This window comes from Wallemia mellicola (genome assembly GCF_000263375.1).
Source record: "Wallemia mellicola CBS 633.66 unplaced genomic scaffold WALSEscaffold_13, whole genome shotgun sequence".
NCBI lineage: Eukaryota > Fungi > Basidiomycota > Wallemiomycetes > Wallemiales > Wallemiaceae > Wallemia > Wallemia mellicola.
Window position 1 is genome coordinate 16,397 of NW_006531970.1, and position 19,422 is coordinate 35,818.

At 36.3% G+C, this 19,422-nt stretch overlaps 12 protein-coding genes across 12 annotated transcripts; 7 read left to right on the top strand and 5 right to left on the bottom strand.

The window, feature by feature from the left end:
* Positions 1 to 679: 679 nt before the first annotated feature.
* WALSEDRAFT_69366 (protein serine/threonine phosphatase 2C) lies at positions 680 to 1,898 on the top strand (the record flags this gene model as incomplete). The annotated part of the gene is made up of 6 exons (XM_006958854.1): positions 680 to 1,393; positions 1,438 to 1,481; positions 1,529 to 1,643; positions 1,687 to 1,740; positions 1,789 to 1,802; positions 1,849 to 1,898. The coding sequence occupies 6 exons, from the start codon at positions 683 to 685 to the stop codon at positions 1,880 to 1,882; spliced, it is 972 nt and encodes a 323-aa protein (XP_006958916.1). The 3' UTR covers positions 1,883 to 1,898.
* Positions 1,899 to 2,081: 183 nt separating this feature from the next.
* Positions 2,082 to 3,855, top strand: WALSEDRAFT_69367 (hypothetical protein). The gene has a single exon (XM_006958855.1). It carries the CDS (start codon positions 2,101 to 2,103, stop codon positions 3,814 to 3,816), a length of 1,716 nt encoding a protein of 571 aa, XP_006958917.1. The 5' UTR covers positions 2,082 to 2,100; the 3' UTR covers positions 3,817 to 3,855.
* Positions 3,855 to 5,657, top strand: WALSEDRAFT_39047 (hypothetical protein; the record flags this gene model as incomplete). Its single annotated transcript, XM_006958856.1, has 7 exons — positions 3,855 to 4,320; positions 4,364 to 4,424; positions 4,477 to 4,727; positions 4,781 to 4,893; positions 4,938 to 5,059; positions 5,109 to 5,503; positions 5,549 to 5,657. The coding sequence occupies exons 1-7, from the start codon at positions 3,866 to 3,868 to the stop codon at positions 5,655 to 5,657; spliced, it is 1,506 nt and encodes a 501-aa protein (XP_006958918.1). The 5' UTR covers positions 3,855 to 3,865.
* WALSEDRAFT_69369 (clathrin adaptor, mu subunit) lies at positions 5,648 to 7,199 on the bottom strand (the record flags this gene model as incomplete). The annotated part of the gene is made up of 5 exons (XM_006958857.1): positions 5,648 to 5,770; positions 5,823 to 6,852; positions 6,900 to 7,031; positions 7,079 to 7,143; positions 7,191 to 7,199. 5 exons carry the CDS (start codon positions 7,197 to 7,199, stop codon positions 5,711 to 5,713), a joined length of 1,296 nt encoding a protein of 431 aa, XP_006958919.1. The 3' UTR covers positions 5,648 to 5,710.
* A 21-nt stretch (positions 7,200 to 7,220) lies between these two features.
* WALSEDRAFT_54773 (hypothetical protein) lies at positions 7,221 to 8,354 on the top strand. The gene is made up of 2 exons (XM_006958858.1): positions 7,221 to 7,623; positions 7,673 to 8,354. Exons 1-2 carry the CDS (start codon positions 7,230 to 7,232, stop codon positions 8,323 to 8,325), a joined length of 1,047 nt encoding a protein of 348 aa, XP_006958920.1. The 5' UTR covers positions 7,221 to 7,229; the 3' UTR covers positions 8,326 to 8,354.
* Positions 8,355 to 8,559: 205 nt separating this feature from the next.
* Positions 8,560 to 11,305, top strand: WALSEDRAFT_60641 (DNA repair helicase). The gene is made up of 8 exons (XM_006958859.1): positions 8,560 to 9,073; positions 9,122 to 9,245; positions 9,292 to 9,534; positions 9,580 to 9,677; positions 9,726 to 9,820; positions 9,864 to 9,982; positions 10,028 to 11,163; positions 11,210 to 11,305. The coding sequence occupies exons 1-8, from the start codon at positions 8,597 to 8,599 to the stop codon at positions 11,246 to 11,248; spliced, it is 2,331 nt and encodes a 776-aa protein (XP_006958921.1). The 5' UTR covers positions 8,560 to 8,596; the 3' UTR covers positions 11,249 to 11,305.
* A 256-nt stretch (positions 11,306 to 11,561) lies between these two features.
* Positions 11,562 to 12,095, top strand: WALSEDRAFT_19605 (Trm112p-domain-containing protein; the record flags this gene model as incomplete). The annotated part of the gene is made up of 4 exons (XM_006958842.1): positions 11,562 to 11,652; positions 11,707 to 11,801; positions 11,852 to 11,944; positions 11,994 to 12,095. 4 exons carry the CDS (start codon positions 11,562 to 11,564, stop codon positions 12,093 to 12,095), a joined length of 381 nt encoding a protein of 126 aa, XP_006958904.1.
* Positions 12,096 to 12,151: 56 nt separating this feature from the next.
* Positions 12,152 to 13,483, bottom strand: WALSEDRAFT_19685 (glycerol-3-phosphate dehydrogenase; the record flags this gene model as incomplete). The annotated part of the gene is made up of 2 exons (XM_006958845.1): positions 12,152 to 13,201; positions 13,256 to 13,483. 2 exons carry the CDS (start codon positions 13,481 to 13,483, stop codon positions 12,152 to 12,154), a joined length of 1,278 nt encoding a protein of 425 aa, XP_006958907.1.
* Positions 13,484 to 13,742: 259 nt separating this feature from the next.
* WALSEDRAFT_60642 (hypothetical protein) lies at positions 13,743 to 15,113 on the bottom strand. Its single transcript, XM_006958860.1, has 2 exons — positions 14,508 to 15,113; positions 13,743 to 14,459 (listed from the first exon to the last, which is right to left on the bottom strand). The coding sequence occupies exons 1-2, from the start codon at positions 14,964 to 14,966 to the stop codon at positions 13,965 to 13,967; spliced, it is 954 nt and encodes a 317-aa protein (XP_006958922.1). The 5' UTR covers positions 14,967 to 15,113; the 3' UTR covers positions 13,743 to 13,964.
* Positions 15,114 to 15,584: 471 nt separating this feature from the next.
* On the top strand, positions 15,585 to 17,888 carry WALSEDRAFT_32926 (hypothetical protein). Its single transcript, XM_006958861.1, has 2 exons — positions 15,585 to 17,446; positions 17,497 to 17,888. The coding sequence occupies exon 1, from the start codon at positions 15,600 to 15,602 to the stop codon at positions 16,269 to 16,271; it is 672 nt and encodes a 223-aa protein (XP_006958923.1). The 5' UTR covers positions 15,585 to 15,599; the 3' UTR covers positions 16,272 to 17,446; positions 17,497 to 17,888.
* On the bottom strand, positions 15,585 to 17,892 carry WALSEDRAFT_57793 (S-adenosyl-L-methionine-dependent methyltransferase). Its single transcript, XM_006958862.1, has 2 exons — positions 17,497 to 17,892; positions 15,585 to 17,446 (listed from the first exon to the last, which is right to left on the bottom strand). The coding sequence occupies exons 1-2, from the start codon at positions 17,794 to 17,796 to the stop codon at positions 16,340 to 16,342; spliced, it is 1,407 nt and encodes a 468-aa protein (XP_006958924.1). The 5' UTR covers positions 17,797 to 17,892; the 3' UTR covers positions 15,585 to 16,339.
* A 91-nt stretch (positions 17,893 to 17,983) lies between these two features.
* Positions 17,984 to 19,241, bottom strand: WALSEDRAFT_7644 (Indoleamine 2,3-dioxygenase; the record flags this gene model as incomplete). The annotated part of the gene is made up of 2 exons (XM_006958837.2): positions 17,984 to 19,021; positions 19,071 to 19,241. Coding segments are annotated over 2 exons (1,209 nt in total), but the record flags the coding sequence as incomplete, so codon positions are not given.
* Between the last annotated feature and the right edge of the window lie 181 nt (positions 19,242 to 19,422).

Here is a 19,422-nt window from a genome sequence, read left to right on the forward strand (position 1 = left end):
ACTGATACTTGAGTTTTAACATAGTTAATATCGTAATTCAGCTTATAAGAGCAATGTATAAGATGACTACCAATAACTCTATCACACTTTTGTTTACCATTCTTATCATTAAAAGATTTTAAGCAAAACATGCACTTTGTGAGTGGTTGTAAGTTCATGTTAGCGAATACGTCATTTGAGATCTTTTCTGCGTCTTTCATTAGTAAACGCGGTTTTTTCTCAGCTGAAACGTCAATAAGTTGATATACATGTACATATTATACAAACCTTTTTCCTTCTTCTTCTTCTTTGATCTCTTTTTTGGTGAAACTTCCAAGTCTTGGTGTATGAATTCGTTATCATTTTTGTCTTTAACCTCTTGTAACGTATCCATATCAATCATAGTAAGCGTGTAGTCCCTTGAATTAATACTTTTACGTTTATTTGACCGTAGATTCATATCGACGACTTCTTTTTTACGTAAAATTTCTTCATCAATTGATTTATTACGAATGAATGATGAATCACTTTTATTGTATAAGTATTTTTGACGTATATCAGTCATAGATAGACTCGTCGATGTCGTTGGTTGATTTTCTAAGTTATCTACATCATCTAATAGTTTACTAAGCGAATAATTACTATTATTTACTATAAACATACTCATTATTTATCATTCATATGATCGTTGTTCAGTACAACGATGTTAATATCTCAAAATCTAAGAAATCATACCAATTCAACCGCTAGAAGATTTACTAGACAATTTACTTTTCATGTTGGCTGCTCATGGGCTTCAAAACCACGCTTAGATTCTGAGGAAGATTTCAAGAAGAAATCTGCTTATAGCGATAAGCACGAAGTCGCACAATGGAGAACTAAAATGTTAGGCGATAGATACAATTTAATAGGGGATGCAGGTGAAGATTTCTGGTTTATCGAACCACTTAAAAATGATAGCGGTATCGCATTAGGTGTAGCAGATGGCGTAGGAGGTTGGTTCAGCGCAAAAGTAGACCCTTCAAAATTCTCTCAGACATTAATGTGGGCAGCATCAAAGAAAGCTGGTAACCTCATCGCATCGGAAGCTCAACCAAAAGATCTGATTGAAGCCGGTCATCAGGGCGTCCTAAAAATGGAAGAAGTAAAAGCAGGTAGTAGCACCGCCTGTATTGTTACATTAGATGCGAAGACTGGTTTGTTGAAAGGTGCTAATCTAGGTGACAGCACTTTCATTTTGATAAGGGACAATGAGGTTGTAGAGTCAACTAAGCAACAAACACACTTTTTTAACTGTCCATATCAACTAGCAAAGCTCAGAAAAGGTATTGATAAGAATCATATCACTGATTATGCAAATTCAGCTGATTTGTTTGAGACTACTTTACAAGAAGGTGATTGTATTGTCTTGTTTGTGAGTGAGATAAGAATTTCTTTAGCCAACTAACATTCTAAAAGACGGACGGATTAGGTGACAACGTTTTCACCAATGAAATAGTTCAGTATGCCGAGAAACTTTAACCTCCACATAATCTAATCTTATCGATAGATTAAAACAAGCCGTTGAAGGTCATATTCCAGATGGCACAATTACAGAAAAGTCTCAAGCACTGGCCGATACTTTAGTTTCATATGCCCGAATTTGTATGGACGATGAATTCAAGGTAAGGAGCGTGCATACCAACTGACGTAGTTGATAAACCTCAGGTTTCTCCAATAGAATTATCTGCTAGGCAAGAGAAGATTAAGGGATTTATGGGTGTAAGTTTGATTTAGATTATGATCATCAGGGCTGAACAAATTTTTCAGGGCAAAGTCGATGAGTGGGTATTGATGGAGTATAATATAATATCTGACGATTTTATAAAGCGTTACTGTTATCACAGCATTTGTACAGAATTAATTTATTTGAATTTTTTGCACCCATTATAAACTAGAACGAGTCGGCATTGCTCCTTTCTCTCATTCGTGAATGGTAATAACTTCAAAGTAAGTATATTTGAATAACTAATAGAGTTTTTTAACATATTGTCTAGCAACTCCTCACAAAGGCGCACTACACTCATCTTTATTGGACCATTCCTTTTAGACTCAGCAGACAAGCCACCTTGAGAAAATATCATGGTCGCACTCAACTTATACAAATCTATTAGATCACGCCCAAGTTCCCCAGACACCAGACCGAGCACTCATGCCCTCTCTAGGGGCGGCTCAGAACCCACCAAATACCGCTTTAAGCACACAAATTCAGCACCATCACCTTCACCTTCCTTGTCAGCTATTGAACCATCAGCTGGATCAGGAGAATCCACTTACATTGCAATGGTTTCATCCCGTTTATTAGATGGGGTAAATAAAATATTCATGTCCTCAAACACTTCACTTTCAGGTCCATCAGACGGGGTACCATATAAAAATAGAAGATCACCTAAGAAAGCAAATGTTTATGCGCTTGCTAATCAAATAGTACAAGAATTAGAAGTTGCTAAACATGACGTATACCTCTTAAGAGCAGTTGCTAGACAAGTACATCGTTACTTAAGCGTATTTTCATCTCAATTAGATCCACTTCTTGCTATGGTTTGTGCTGATCCAGCGTTTATAAACGTCTGTAATCCAAATCACTCACCTACACAATCTCAAACAGCGAACCTTAACAATCCACAGTCAAATAATACACGGAATAGTCCATCACCACCTCCACCTACACCTTTACCAATGCTACCTCCACAACAAACCATCAACAATGCTCAGCAATTTGCATTCGAGTTGGCTCACACAGCTTGGATTATTAAAAACACTATAATTGGTGCATTTGAAGATGGTATTATACCTTTATTAGCAAAGGATTTAATTAAAGATGGCTTAGAGAAGCTCGATGGACACGTTATTAGAGTTGTTAACCCAACAATAAAATCCCTTCGCTCCTATCTTGGTTTTATTGCTTCGGCTTTACGTGAATCTTATCCAGAGAGTAATACAATTACTCGTAAGAATGGCATCGATTTCAATCCGCTTCCTCAGCACCTTAAAGCCCTTTCTAAGGGTATGGATGCAGCCAAAAAGATATTGATCAAAATGGTAGGACCTTGTAAACCTGAAGGTGAAGCTTGGGTTGCAAGAATAACAGTACACTTAATTTGGTCAGCTATGTTAGCCTTTAGTGTAAAAAAACCGATCAATATACAATTAAATGGCAAGCAAGTTAAGAAATCAGCGACACCTTCATCTGATGGTACAGCAAAATCAAGAAATGGTTCTCCTACACCAATTCATTCAGCTATAGGAAGAGTTGCCGCTGTATCTAAACCACGTACGCCAAGTCCAGATGCAAACCTTCATGAAGCTATTGATCATGGTAACAGTATAATCGTAGCTGAAATGGAAGTGTTTACAAGGTTAATAGAGAAGTTTGTAGACGGTTTAATTGACCTTAGTGAAGTTGAAGCAGATGGCGAACTTGAGCCAAATTCTATTGCACTTGCGAGGAGTGCGCTCAAGGAATCGATCGAGAGTTTGAAATCAATGAAATCATTCACAATGGAACTTACTGATAAGTCTAATTTACCAGAGAAATTAGATTTGCCTATCGAGTTACCAAAAGTACTAGCATTGCACTTGTTGATAGTCAGAAAAGCAGGTCTACCTAAAACGCCGGACAGAATATGGAAGTGGAGTTGGGATGCCTATGCGGATGGTATCGGAGGATTCGGTGGTGCTATTAGATGGCAATCAGCTGTCTTTAAAGTAGTTGAAGCGGCTATCGTCAATGAAGAACGTAACAGCGATAATGATTGCTGGAATAGGCTGATATTTGATTTAATACGTTGTGATTGACTATCTATTTTAATACATTCCTTTTATTTCTTTGTTTCATACCATCATCATGTCATCAGAAAGACTGGTAGAGATACCAGCGTTAAATGAATTTAGATTAGAATTAGATATTAAAGATGAGCTTAGTATAAAGCTAATAAATGGTAGAGCTGAATTGAACGGATTTGAACTCAGTTTAGATAAGTGGACGACCCTCAAAGATGAGTTGAAATGCTCTATATACACCTGGATTGGATGTACATTAGAAATAAAAGGTCAAAGTTTAGTAGAATATATCTCAAATGAGACTCCTTTGATTAGTTACTTGAATCTACACCTTGCGTTCGAGCAGCAGCGTATAAAAGCTAGAACTACGAATAAAGAATATACACCCTCACCTGAGAAACCTAATGAGAGATTACCAGGCTATGTAAATTCTATCGACCAGTCTAGTTCTGGGTATCGTGTTATGGTTATTGGACAGGAAGACAGTGGAAAGTCCACTTTGTCAAAGACACTCTTGAAGTGAGTAATCTTATTCTTATTAATTTAGCTAATTCATTTCAAGCTATACAGCCAGAACAGGTAAAGGATGGACGCCAATATTAGTGAATTTAGATCCATCTGATGTGAGTATTTAATCAACCACTTAACACCTATGTTGCTAAGCACAATACACAGGGTGGTCCATTACCTCCTGGAACTATCTCAGCAACAGCTTATTCAACATCTACACAAACAACTTCACCAGTCAATGCATTCGGTTCAAGTTCGACTTCTGGTGCATCATTAGACAACTCTTCAGCATTGATACCACAGGCTTTGCCATATGCACACGCCTCACCTGCACGCAATTCAAAAGTATACAAATCTATTGTAGAAGCTATTGCAAGAAGATTGGATATGCGTTTAGAGAGAGACTCAAAAGGTAAGTGATAACCCAGTATGAAAGCATTATTGATGCTGATATATCACATTTAGCTAGAGCATCTGGTGTATTTATTGACACACCCGCCGCATTCTCCTTACCAAACATTGGATCCGAGGACAAGAATAACAAGTATGAATTGATTAAACATGCTTTACATGTTTTCAGAGGTGAGCTTTTAGGTCATAAGTTTTGCAAACTAATAAAGCTTAAGTTGATGTACTGCTGGTAATTGGTCACGAGAAGCTCTACATTGAAATGCAAAGACTACAGAAAACATTAGATCCAAAAATTGGTCAAAATCTTAAAGTGTTGAAGGTACCTAAATCAGGAGGTGTAGGTGATTGAGCTTCATCGTCTGCTCTCTCTAATTATATTATCAAAGGCAGTTGAAACGGATGATGCATACAGATCAAGAGTACAAGCAGGTCAAATTAAGTCATTTTTCTATGGAAATCTATCGAATCCATCTGATGAACAATTATCACCACAATCAATGACAATAAAGATAGATAATTTAAAGGTTTTTAGAATTACTGAAGATAAAGTTGCACCTACGTCAGCCTTACCTATTGGTGCAAGTAGGGTACTCGAGAATACTCAACTTGAAAGAGTAAATTTTGAAAGTTCATCACAACTTTTGACACTTGTTCACTCATTATTGTATCTCGTCAAATGGCCAGACGTGAATGATGTTCTGAACAAACACGCGAAGGAATATGAGGGAGATCTTGCTAGTAAAGATCTCATTAGGGCCGATTTGGTTGGATTTTTGATTGTGTGAGTCGATTACAATGTAAAGGAAATAACTGACAGGGTTACAAGTACTGCAATTGATAGTGTTAAACGTACTATCACAGTATTGGCGCCTTCACCTGGAAGATTACCATCGCTTACTGCAGTCTATGGTTCATTTGAATGGCAGGACACTTGATATATTTTGTAAGAGTATAAATTATTACATTTGATCCATAATATTGGTATAAATTAGAATCTAATTTGATAAGATCCTTGTGATTTTGTGAGGTAACGAACCCATTTAACAGACTAGATTATTCGTTAGTTATTTTTGCTTTTATACAAGTAACTGAATTCTCACCTGATAATTTGACTTTTCGAAGACCTTTAAAAATCTTACTGATAAACCAGATGAAGTATACATTAAAACTTGGAAATCAACATTGATTGGTGGGCGTGACCAAGCTTGTCTCGTAGTTGTTGAAGTTAATTCAGCATTAGCAGTGAGTGTGGTTTCAGTTTGGCCTTGCATACGGGGAATCTTCCAAACAATGTGATTCTCGTCTGGTACATACTTTGCTTTACCCATTGGTGCATTACATTTAACCTCAGTTGTATTTAAAGGTGTTGGTATACGAAGGATTACAGTGTTTGCACTTAATTTATTACCAAAGTTTGCTTTTATACGAATCGTATATTCAACTCTAGATCTACCTATTTCGTTTACAACCGCTGAAATTTTGAAAGGTAAATTAACATTATGTGTTGATCTATATCTCATTAATTCGAATTCACCATCAGGTGGGATGAAAGAGATTGTACGATCTGTATCAAATTTACCTAATCTAACACATTGATGAAATTGACAATCGTCCAATTCAACAGCACCACCTAATGCGCTATCATCTACTATACGAGTTCTATCACTTCTTTCGAGTACTAACTTATCGTTTAAACCGAATTTACATTCTGGCATACCAGATAAGTAAGCTCTCATAAGTATTTGACCATCTACGTCTGCTCTTAGGATATTTCCTTGTGCGCTCATCATTAAATTAACATTTTCAACTACGTCAACGAAAGCTTCATTCTTCCTATATTTGACGTCAGCTCTACGCCAAGAAGTTGCGCCTGTAGCTTGTGAAGTAATCTTTGAAGAATCTTCACGTATTGCTTGCTCAGATTTAACGCCTTCTGTTGTGATATACATTTTCAAAGCGTCAATTTCAGAGTTTTGAGGGTAACCAAAGTCTAAGATTTCATCTAAAAGTTCATAAATCAAGACGAAGTTATTCTTCACAGATTCTTCAATGAGATTTCCTAAGTAACTTGTGCATACTTTAATGAACTTGTAAATAAACTCAAAAACAAGAGCAGCTAAGGCGTTGCATCTATGTTGATATAAGAAGATATACTAATAAAAACGCTAATGACTCACTTTGTCACAGCCATTATGTATAAATTGTTATGTCTAACGTGGAAGAAAGAAGTTGAACCAAGTGTTATGATCGGAGAGCGTACATCTGGATTGGAAACAACCTGTACTCTAAATATATCACTGATTGACCGTCTGTATAATGTTAAAAAGATAAGGAAATTGACTGCGTTTTGACTAACTTTATATCTGGTCTGAATAGTCTAGATATGAGTACTTCACCCTTACTATTCATCATATATAAAGCCTTTAAATAGTTTAAAGTTATAATTTTTTATTTATAAGCTAACTTACGGAGATCATGATTGAAATTGTTGAAGAAATACCTTGATAATGAATAACGACAATAATAATTTGAATAGAATTGATAGAAATCCATTAGAAGATCAATTCTCTGCTATACATCAATCAAAAGTTCTACTCCCTTCTCCATTATCACAATCACATACAAATGAAATACCAAATTTAGACTTAGAAGTACAAGAATCTGATGATGATATCGTTGAATATGATAACGATAATGACAATGATATCGATTCTTTATCCACTTCCAATTTACCTTTAAAGAAGGGACGTAAACTAGGTGCAAAGTATTCTCTAATCCCGGATGGCGCACAGAATATAGACATAAATATGCGTAAACGTAAAAGACAAGCTCCTTTACCATTTAATAGTCAGGTCAATAACGCAATTGCATCATCAAGTAAAGCACCTGTCAGGACTAGAGGTTCGTCTATTTTCTTTACAATTGAGTTATTCTAAGAAATACATTCTAGCACCAAAAGCGGATCCTTATAACCCTCAAGTACCTCCACCTGATTTCGCTAAACCTGATTATAAAGTAATCGAACAGCTTTTTGAACCATTCATTAAGAAACAGTTCGAGTTACAAGCACAAGGTCAGACACCACCACCAGTCAGATTTCCAGTAAACAAGAGACCTGATTATATCGTTTCATCTGCACCACGCATACCACAGAATTATATAGTACCTGTTCCTTTAGACACTTACACTAAGGCTGATTATAAAACACGTAAATGGTCAGAACATACAAAGGAAATCAGAAGTATAAGTGGAAGTAAATTACGATTAAAAACTTGGTTAGGTAGTGAAGAGAGCGAATATTCTAAAAGGCCACCGCCACCTGTCAATACTACAAAGAGTGCTAGCAATCAAGGCGAAGATCCATCTACCGCTATTAATCCAGCTAATATAATGACGCCATCAGGTGTACCACTTAGTAAACTTGATAAGCGTACTAGGGAGTATAAAACTATCATGGCACAACATAAAGCACAACTTGAACAAAAGAGATTAGACGAAGAACGTCAAAGGTTAGAAGCTAAAGCAGCTTTTGATGGTATGCTAGAGACGAACAAGTCAGAAGATGATCCCTCTAGAATGTCAATCAATAATATCGTTATGTAACTTATTATTTATTTATTTTTATCTGTCTTCTCTTTATCTTCTACTGTCATCATGAGTGAGTATAATAGATATGAGTGAATGAGCAGAGATATATAATAAAATAATAGTATTCTACTTGGATGACTTACCAGTTGTTTTCCCTTATGATCGTATCTATCCAGGTTTGTAGATCTTCGATATAAATTCCATATCTAATTTACATATAGAGCAATATAGCTACATGAGAGATCTTAAGAAAACATTAGATGCTGGTGGTCACTGCGTACTCGAAATGCCTTCTGGAACAGGTAAAACTGTTTCTCTACTATCACTTATCGTCGCATATCAACAACATTACGATGCAGATAGAAAACTGGTTTATTGTTCACGTACCGTACCAGAAATAGAGAAAGCATTAGCTGAATTAAAAAGGTTAATGGCTTATAGAGCAGATCAAGGTTACGCTGCTAAAGATAGTGGATATATCGGTTTAGGATTGAGTTCACGTAAGAATTTATGTCTACACCCATCTATCAGTCAGGAGAGAAGAGGTAAAGCTGTTGATGCCAGGTGTAGAGACCTCACATCAGCACATGCTGTCCAGAAAGGTAGAAGTGATCCAGGAAGTCACGAATTGTGTAGTTATCATGAAGGTTTATCAGAAGTTGCACCAGGCGAAATTGTGCCCCCTGGTATTTGGACTATAGAGGATGTTAAGAAGTTTGGTCAGCAAAAAGGCTACTGTCCATACTTTAGTGTTAGACGGATGGTAGGTGTTGTCTTCTTAACCATCATTTTAGTTGAAACAATACCTAAGGTACCTTTCTGTAATACAATTATCTACTCGTTTCACTATCTTCTCGATCCAAAAGTCGCTGAAATGGTTTCGAGGGAGATGTCTAAAGATGCAATCGTCGTTTTTGATGAAGCACACAACATTGGTAGGTAAATATATCTGAATTTACTCAATTCTCACTTAATACATAGATAACGTCTGTATTGAATCACTTAGTATCGATTTGACACGCCCGATGCTTGAAAGTGCATCAAGAAGCGTGGACAAACTATCAGAAAAGATAGCGGAAGTTAAAGAGAATGATGCACAACGATTACAAGATGAATATGCCAAACTTGTTGAAGGCATGCAGGATGCAGATCAACCACCACCAGCAGCTAATGATGAAATGGCAATGATAAGGCGGCAGGATGAGGATGTTCTGAGCAATCCAGGTAAGTGGTTATAAACATGACACCGCTGAAGTTAACCACTAGTAGTCCTACCTGCTGACCTGCTCAAAGAGGCTATACCTGGAAATATACGTAAAGCTGAACATTTTGTTTCATTCTTGAAGAGATTCGTGGAGTATCTCAAGGTTTGTTTTCATTATTCCTTCTAATTGATCGTTAACAACATTCATTAGACACGTATGCGTGTATTACATGTTGTTGCAGAGACACCACTTTCTTTTTTGCAGCATCTTAGGGATATTACTTACATTGAACGAAAGCCATTGAGGTGAGTGGACTTTATGTCATTATATTCTACTAACATATTCAAGGTTCTGTTCTGACCGTCTATCCAATTTGATAAAAACACTGGAATTGGAAAGACTTGATGAGTATTCAGCTTTACAATCAGTGGCTGCGTTTGCGACACTCGTATCAACGTACGAAAAAGGTGTGCAATTATAATTTGTATTGATGTCGACTAACTCAACACAAGGGTTTTTGTTGATCTTGGAACCATTTGAAAGTGAAACAGCAACCATCCCTAATCCAATATTTCACTTAACTTGCCAAGATGCAAGTATAGCTATAGCACCAGTTTTTGAAAGATTCTCATCAGTTATTATAACCTCAGGTACAATTTCACCTTTAGATATGTATCCAAAGATGTTAAACTTTAATGCGATAGTACAAGAATCCTATCCAATGACATTATCTAGAAATTGTTTCATTCCAATGGTTATAACCAGAGGTAGTGATCAAGTAGCAGTTAGTTCTAGATTTGAAGTTAGAAATGATCCTGCAGTTGTTAGAAATTATGGTCAAATGTTGATAGAATATAGTAAAGTAATTCCAGATGGAATTGTAGCATTCTTTCCAAGTTATTTATATATGGAAAGTATAGTAAGTGCATGGAATGAAATGCAAATATTGGATGAAGTTTGGAAGCATAAGTTAATATTTGTTGAAACTCCAGATGCACCGGAAACGAGTATAGCATTAGAAAATTTCAGAAAAGCATGTGATAATGGTAGAGGTGCAGTTATGTTATCTGTTGCAAGAGGAAAAGTAAGTGAAGGTATAGATTTTGATCATCACTTTGGTAGAGCTGTCATTATGTTTGGTGTACCATATCAATATACAGAATCAAGAATTTTGAAAGCAAGATTAGAATATTTACGCGATAATCACAGAATAAGAGAATCAGATTTCTTAACATTCGATGCAATGAGACATGCAGCTCAATGTGTAGGAAGAGTTTTGAGAGGTAAATCAGATTATGGTTTAATGATTTTTGCAGATAAAAGATTCGCAAGATCTGATAAAAGAGCTAAATTACCTAGATGGATAAATCAATATATTAGTGAAACTTCATCGAATTTATCAACTGATATGGCAATCAGTTTAGCTAAAAGATTCGTTAGAACTATGGCACAACCATTTGATCACTCTCAAACTGGTGTTAGTTTATGGACTATGGATCATGTACTTGAAAGACAAAGATTAGACAAAGAGAGTGATTTAGCTGCAATTGCCAACAATGAGAATGATTATATACCAATGGAAGTTGACGGTGATGGTAGCGGTGGTGATAGTGATGATGATGATATTGACGGTGGCATAAATGATAATGTGAGTACATTAACTTCTTATGAAATATTATCTTAAGACTAAATAGGCATTGATGGATATACCTATGCCAGTTGCAGCAAATTAAAAGATAAATTATTTGAATAGATTAAAGTTCATCCCTTTTAACTCTTCTGGAGTGTGGAAATTGTAACTCGACAGATTTAACTTGTGAATGTGATTCTAAAGCCTGTCTAACTGATTCCATTACTTGGCTACCAAGTGATTTATCGATGGAGTATAGTTGCGTATTTGGTATATTACCAACTTGACCAATTGAGTTTGCATTTGTTGGACATGAAGGTAAATTAGCACCAGATTCTAATATGATACTAATATAATTGTATTTATTGTAATCAAGTGAATTTGACATGAAAGTTGCTTGTCTTCTTACATTCAAGATGGTCAGATTGATAACGCATAATATTTTAACTTGTGCTGCAAAAGGTTGTATAGATAGTGGAAAGAATTATCCATTGAGTTTCAATGTAAGTATATTTATTATTATATTCTCTTCACAAAACTCACATATATAGAACGTACAAGGAATTGAAATAAGAGAGCAAGAATTTAATGACGAATTTATTAAAAGCTTCTTTCATAAACTTGATTATAACGTTTTAAAGTCCACACTTCAATCCGTGAGTAAATTCGCAAGAGAGAAGACATTCTTGTCTGATAAGAAACCAAGCTTGGTGACGATACGCTCAAAGTAAATGAGATTGATGATATAAATAGCCAATCTGAAGAGTTTTTGAGATCACTCCATAGAGTTTTATTAGAGGTTCGTCAATAACACACTTTATCCATTATCTAACAACAAACAACAACAGATGGATGTCACTCAAGGTGAACTTGTTTGTCCAAATTGTCAACACAAGTATCCAATAAATGAGGGTATTCCAAATATGTTGTTAGCTGCACATGAAATATAGAGTAAAAATTTTTTTATGTATAACTATAAATGAAAAGAAATGATCATAAACTATACTTATTTATCCTCTGGGAGTGCGTTAATGCCTGTGTTTTGTGGTTTTGGTGAATGAGGTGGACTACCACCTGGAGTAACTGAAGGTGTAATTGAAGGTGATTGAGCAGGTGATAAAACACCAACAGCTTGCATGAATCTTTCGGAGTGTGATGATCTTCTAACCATTGGTCTAGCTAATTCTGGCATTGAGGGTAATCCCATTAGTCTGTCTGCCATATCAGCAGCTGATGCACCTTGATATAACAAATCGTAGACTGCTTCCGCAATTGGTGCAGACATTTCCAATCTCTTGAGTAATTCATGAACAGCTTCAGCTGTGAAAACACCTTCAGCTGTTGATCCGAGTGTGTCCAAAATGTGTTGTAATTTTTCACCCTCTCCTAATCTCTTACCAACGGTGAAATTACGTGAGTTCTCAGAAGAGCAAGTTAAGAAAAGATCACCAACACCTGCTAATGATAAGAAAGTGAGTGGATCAGCGTTGAATGCTGCACCAATCTTTTGCATTTCCGCGCTAGCTCTTGTAACCAAACCAGCTCTAGTATTTTGTTGGAAACCTAATCCAGATGCAACACCAGATGCAATTGCATAGACGTTCTTAAGTGCACCTGCTAATTCAACACCTACTGGATCAGTTGATGAGAATGTCAAAAAGTGACCTTGATGGAAAACTTCACAAGCTTGTTCAGCGTGCTGAGATGAGAATGAAGCAATAGTAACTTGTGTAGGCATTCTTTGGACGATTTCTTTTGCAAATGAAGGACCAGATAAGAATGTAGATACTCTGGCGATTTCTTTACCGCATTCTCTTTCAATAATTTCAATTGGAAGGAAGCAACTTCCAGATTCTATACCTTTGTTTGCGAAAACTAATAAAGGTGCTTTGTCCTTCTTGGCTTCAAAGAGAGGGACGAGATTTTTCAAGACGGAGGACATAGACTGTGAAGGGATAGCCATAACAATAACATTGTAGAGCAATAAATCCTCAAAAGAAGGGAATTCTGGTCCGACAGCCTTTAAGTTCTTTGAGAATGTGTGATCAGTAAGGTACTATTGTTCGTTGATGAGTTTTTATGTTAATGCTTAATTAAGTTAAGGTCTTACCTTTGGATTCTTGTGGTTGTTGTTGAATGAATCAACGACATCTTTGTTTCTTGCCCAAATGCGAGTTTGATGTCCAATGTCCGCTAAGTGATCGGCTAAGCAACTACCAAAAGAACCTGAACCTAAAACTAAAACTCTCTTGTATCCAACTGAAGGGATTGATAATTTACGTTTGAAAGATGATGATCTTGAAAGGGAAGGCTTTTCATCACCGCCCACAGGAGTCATTGATTGAAGTGCTTCGAATGGCATCTATATCAATGCATTTGAGCTGTCATTTCATAGGAAGTAATCGGTGAGACTCACAATTTACCTACGTGTGATGATTAGATTCCTTTTCGTTAAAGCAAGTCTGTATACTTACAATTTAGTACTTTATCGTTATAGTTTAAGAGAAACTTTTTTAGATCGTTATGATCGTGATCGATTAAGATCCAATCAGTTTGATTTTTTGTGGTTTGGATATATGACGTCATTATCTCAAAAACAAAGGTACACGTTCATTTTTTTAGATCTTTGAAATCTTCATTAAATTCCAAGTATAATCACATGAATTCCATCGAAGTCCGAGTGTCTTTCTATTTTACCGGATATATCCAATTCTAAGCCGAAATTGATGTTACATATGAATAAGTACAATAAATTAAAAAATTAGAAAGACCAGCTTTTTATAATCTACTACTATATAAAGTTGTGCGTTTACTTAAAATTAAAGCTCCTGAGCTGAGCCCTTCCTTCGAATCAGCCTGTTGAAAAATTTGGCTGAATAAAAGTGAGATGTTTTTGGTATCTTTGTCGAAGGTGATTTGAAATCTAGTGGAGTCTCTGGAGGAGAAGCCAATGATAGTAAGGTTGGAATATTTTGTGATTTATAAGTTGCTATTGATGGTTTAACAGGCGAAATTGAAATATTTCCCCTCTGTCTAAGTGTAGGTTGCGACCTTTGAGTGCGCAATTGTTGTTGTTGTGGACGTGCATAATTTGGTAATAAGTTTTGATAAAATATTGTTGGTGGTAATGGTTGATATTGTTGATATGGATATATCATTCTTTGAGATGGTGCCATGAATGGTTTAAATTCCCTCATAATATCCGCCTCCGAAATATCTAATTCAAAGTTTAAAAACCCAAGTAATTGCCTTTCCATAAGATTGACTTCCGCGACTGAAAATAATCTCGCATGTCTTGCCCAGTGTTTGTTTTTCTAAGTACGCGTTAGAAAGAAATTAAATAAAGAAATTCCAAAACTCACTGGGCTGCTATCATTCAAATATTTTGATGCAGTAATTAATGCAGCCAAGAACACTCTATGTCTTGTGCATGGCATACCTTTGGCGACAGGGGGAAGCTTCACTCTTAGTCTGTCTAAATAAACGAGAGTCGACATTAGAGTAGGGACCTGTACATTTGACTGATCAACCAACGTTGCTATAAAGCATTCTAATGAAGGTAACTGTGGTGATGTACTAAATAAGTCATTCTCTAAAGAAGGTAAATTGATTGTGTCCTTAGTTGGTGTAGTTGGAGGAGTCAACAAATCAACCTGTCTTGGTGGTGGTGGTGTCGAAGTTGACAATAAGCTGTCTGTTGTTTTCTTTGCTAAGTAGCTAATCATTGAAGGTGTGACAGATGAATAAACAAACTCTAATAGTTTATTATCATGTTTGTTAAAACTCAATTGACTGAATGGACACTTTTTGTTAATCTTCATTGGACGTTATATACTAAGAAGTTACTCTTTCTTAATTTGGAAGGTTGGTTTTAGACCTTGTGAGTGGAGGTAGTAACTTTACAAGAAAGAATATTACGATTTTAACCCATTTTGAAATTTTCTAATTAGTACCTTATGATTGATTTCTTGACATCCTTTCAACTTGGCCGTGTAGAACTTTATTAAGACCTAGGGTTATTTTTGAAAATTTTGATCTTTTACTTATCATTTATTAGATTTAACATTACTGAAGGGATATGGACGCGTTACTTTCTTTTAGATCTATTCATAAAACGCGTAAAATTTTGATACAGATTGCATTACATATCACACAAATAATTCACTAAAATCTACTCCACAATGAATTGCGTTATTCAAGCGATAGCTGATATTGGCCATTCATTCACATTTACGTCAATCAACTTTGAAGGCTGTCTGCTTCATACCTTTTGGCCATTCGGGGCTATTTAATAAAACCAAGCTGTCAAATAAATATTTCATCATAGTAGATTATCCTGCTATAATAAATACATAAAATATATTTATATATATAGTCATTTATATCCTTCCCTATGCGTTTTGCTCTGGCTGCGTCTCTTGATCTGCTATCAAAATCAGGCCAATGAAATAAAAATGACAAATTTAAGCGTGAAAGAAAGAATTTTAGCGTTACAACAACAACAAAGACCTTCAACTTCTTTAGGCGTTATGGATGCACAGCGGAGGATTTCCTCGGGCTCTAAAAATGTGAAAGAACGAGCTACAGCATTCCAGCATTCTGATCATAGTTCAAGCAATCCAAGTTCACCTACTGGTAGTTCATTATCTCAATTCACTAGTAACACAGATAAGGATCTAATCACTCCACCTTCAACTAATCCACCTTCTTCGCCTCGGTTACCAAACATACAAACTCCACCTTCATCAGTTAGGGTGGAGAATGGATCAGTATCCTCTAGTTCAGCTCTTACCGATCTCGTGCAGCAAAGTTCAACGCCGACACCTTCATCACCTGCATTCACGGCCACTACGGACGATCAAGTACCTGAACTCGTCGAAACGGATTTACAACACAATCAAGCGATTGTTCAATTGCTTAGAAATGATAAGCAACTTTCTTATCAAGATGACGATCGAGTGGAATCTCCACCTTTGGATGTTTTAGAAGCTACACAAGATTTAGCTAATTTATCAACTTCATTCTCTACTACACCACCTGCACCTATAAGAACTAGCATTTATGATGATATTGACGATGAAAATGATAGTCAAGGTGAAGCTGGTTGGGTTACTGTTATCAATTAATTACTATAGATAGTCTATGCATAGGATACCATTCTAAAATTATTATACACGATAATTTTCTTTTTTTGTTATACATTTATCATATCATTGTTTGATTCCCTCGTCATTGTTATGATGTGATTTCCGAAAGTTCTGGTTTCAAATCCTGCTTCACAATAGGTGAAATAGTAAATCCATTTACGTTTGAATGATTCGACTTCATTGTCTGTTAAGCTGTCTAGTTGATGCTTGATGTTTTGATCAAAGTTGAGCAAAAATGCTTTCTTCCAATCTCTAAATGTTCTTGCGTAGTGCGGCCCAATTTGCATTATGTTATCGATAATTAGTGCACCCTTTGTACCATCGTGTAGTGCATTGAATATTAATGTTAATGAGGGAAGCATTTCCCCGGTATACTTTCTGATGAAATCAACCTTATCAACGTGATCTTTGTAGCGAGCCTCTGGTATAGTTTTAGATTGTATTATCCCAATACCATGATCGTTAAGTGCCCAATCTATACATTCAAAGTATCCAGGGAGCTGTTCTGTCGAAATTGACTCGATCATTTCTATCGATATAACACGATCAAATTGGGATTTCCAACTTAATGGCATATTTTTATAATCACATAGATGTATTCTTATTCGATGAGTATATCCAGCAATCCTAGTTGCCTCTTCGGCCAGCTCTTTTTGAGTAATACTCACTGTCAATGTGTCAATTACCAATGATGGATACTGAGAGCACATTTCAATCGCAAAAGAGCCTCCCCAGCCAATTTCTAAAAGGCGCATATTTGGTAGTATATTAGATTTTCTAATTATTGTGCGCATTTTCCTCAATTGTGCATTGTGTAAGTCATCACCGTCATTGACGGCGTCGCCATTAGCCAGGAAAGAACCCATCTTATTAAGTCTATGCTTGTGTTGCTTCTTGTTGTCAGAGCCAATGAATGAAAATGCAAGTTCTTTATCAGCATACGCGCTTTGATATATTCCACAACTATGTGACATATCCTTAGATAGAAACGTTTGGAAGAATCCACTTGAATCTTCGTATGCTATGGTATTTAGGCTTCTAGTATTTGTGATATTTTGCATAAAACGCGTGTTAATCGCGTAAGAAAGTATACTATGAACTTTCGAAGGTATATATGGCGTTTCATCAAAATTTCGGCGATTTAGAAGGAACACCTAACTAAATGGTTGAATAAAGAGTATCATAATGGCATTAGATGTCTTACCTTGAACACTTCAGTCAAATCGTCGACGTCAATATCACCAAATATAAACGCTTCACTAAACCCCAAATCCTTTGAGAGTAGTAAACGTATCCAAAATGTTGCATTCTTTACTGTTATTTTAGCTGATGGCTTAACTACTTCTGATGCATCGCTTGGGTATACAAATGTGCAGCCATTCTGAACATCAGCTACTAACAACTTCCCTATCGTAATACTTTCAAAGTAGGATAGTATTATATTTCTAGCGACTCCACTTAAACTATATTCTATCAAGCTACTTATGATACTCTCGGATTTCATACGGCCGCTATGACCGCTTTCATGCAGACCAGTTGTGGAATTCCTAATTTAAGATTGTCATTACATGCCTCCGAATTACCTGTTTACCGGCCAACTAGAACGTACATGATCGTCCTCGATTGACAGCTGATAACTAACCGCATACTTTCGCGTAGGTTATGAAATCATCAGTCTACATAAATTAAAATTACAAAAGTGTTGAATATGTTCTATCGCGGCAGGTTTTCAGGAATTTTACCAATGATGTTCCGCCAGTACCCTTAGGCTCAGATGCGCTGTCATCGATTGGTGACGTATCCTTACGTGATTGAGTAACAATATAAAGTGTCGCTATCTTTATATGTTCGCTTCTAAATACTTTCATTGATTCTATAGCTTTGTTGTACGATTCTTTCAATTCATCATTTTCTGATGCTTTCACTACATCTCGACAGCTTGGTTCAACGTTCAACAAATGATCGAGGAAGTTACGATGGTACTCTGGCATATAAAATTGCATTCTACGCATGAAAGTGTCATCATAATTAGCGTCATCATCTACAGGTGCGTGATTGACACCTAGGAAAGCATCAAGTGAGTGTATCAAAGAGGATTGACCTGCTGAGGGACCACCGTAGTCTCTATAAACGCCTGGTGGATCAACACCTTCGTAGTGCCAACTAGATTGACCATTAGGACCATTAAACCAACGTCTTATCTTTCCATAGAAGACCTCTGGGCGACATTCTTTCCGAACGTCAATGAGAATCCTTGTTAGTATGTTTATCTGATTGCTTATATCAGTAAGTTGTTTGGACATGCTCCGATAGGACACATCTGGTGACATATCTGCCATAAATGCTTCATCTAGACATTGTGACATTCTTTCCAAGCATAATCTACCTGCAGCTTCAATATAAGCCGAAGTTAAAAAGAAGTGCTCCTCATCCCGGCTTCTAGTGAAAGTCAAAGGAGCCCTTAAGTTGCCTTCTACAAGACCCTTCGATGGATCAATGTATTCCCAATTCCAAAGAACAGTTGAAGCATAGGTAAGGATTGGAGGTAAACCTAAAGCAGTAGCTGTATGATTCCACGGTACAGCTATAGATGATGGTATTGTAGTTTTATCCTCTGATGATCTACTTGAATGTACGTAAAAGTGTGCAATATATGACAAGACAGTGTAGGCTCTTCTGACGACTCTGATACCATTCGAATTGATAGTAGGCGGTTTAACGTTGAGCATCTAATGTATATTATTAGATTAATTAGGTTATCTGGCTATTGAAACTTACTGAACGTATTGCATCACGCCACTGCTCAGAAACCTCGTTATTAGAACCATCTAATTGTAGAGGCAGTTGTAATGCAGCATCTAACGCTAGTTCCCAAATAGAATATTCACCGTCTAGCCTTTTAAGTGGCTCATCGGGTGGCAAAAACGCAGATCTCGGATCAACGTCGAAATCAGTAGCAGCTAATGTGCTAGTATCTAATGTATCTAAATCCGTGATATGACGCTGTGATAAAAAATGCTCTTTTGGTAAAATTCTACCGCCATTGTATCTCTTTTCTTCGGCATCCATATTGTCGAATCTTGAGAGAGATATTGTCGGGGAGATACACCAAAATACAATAAAAAATATT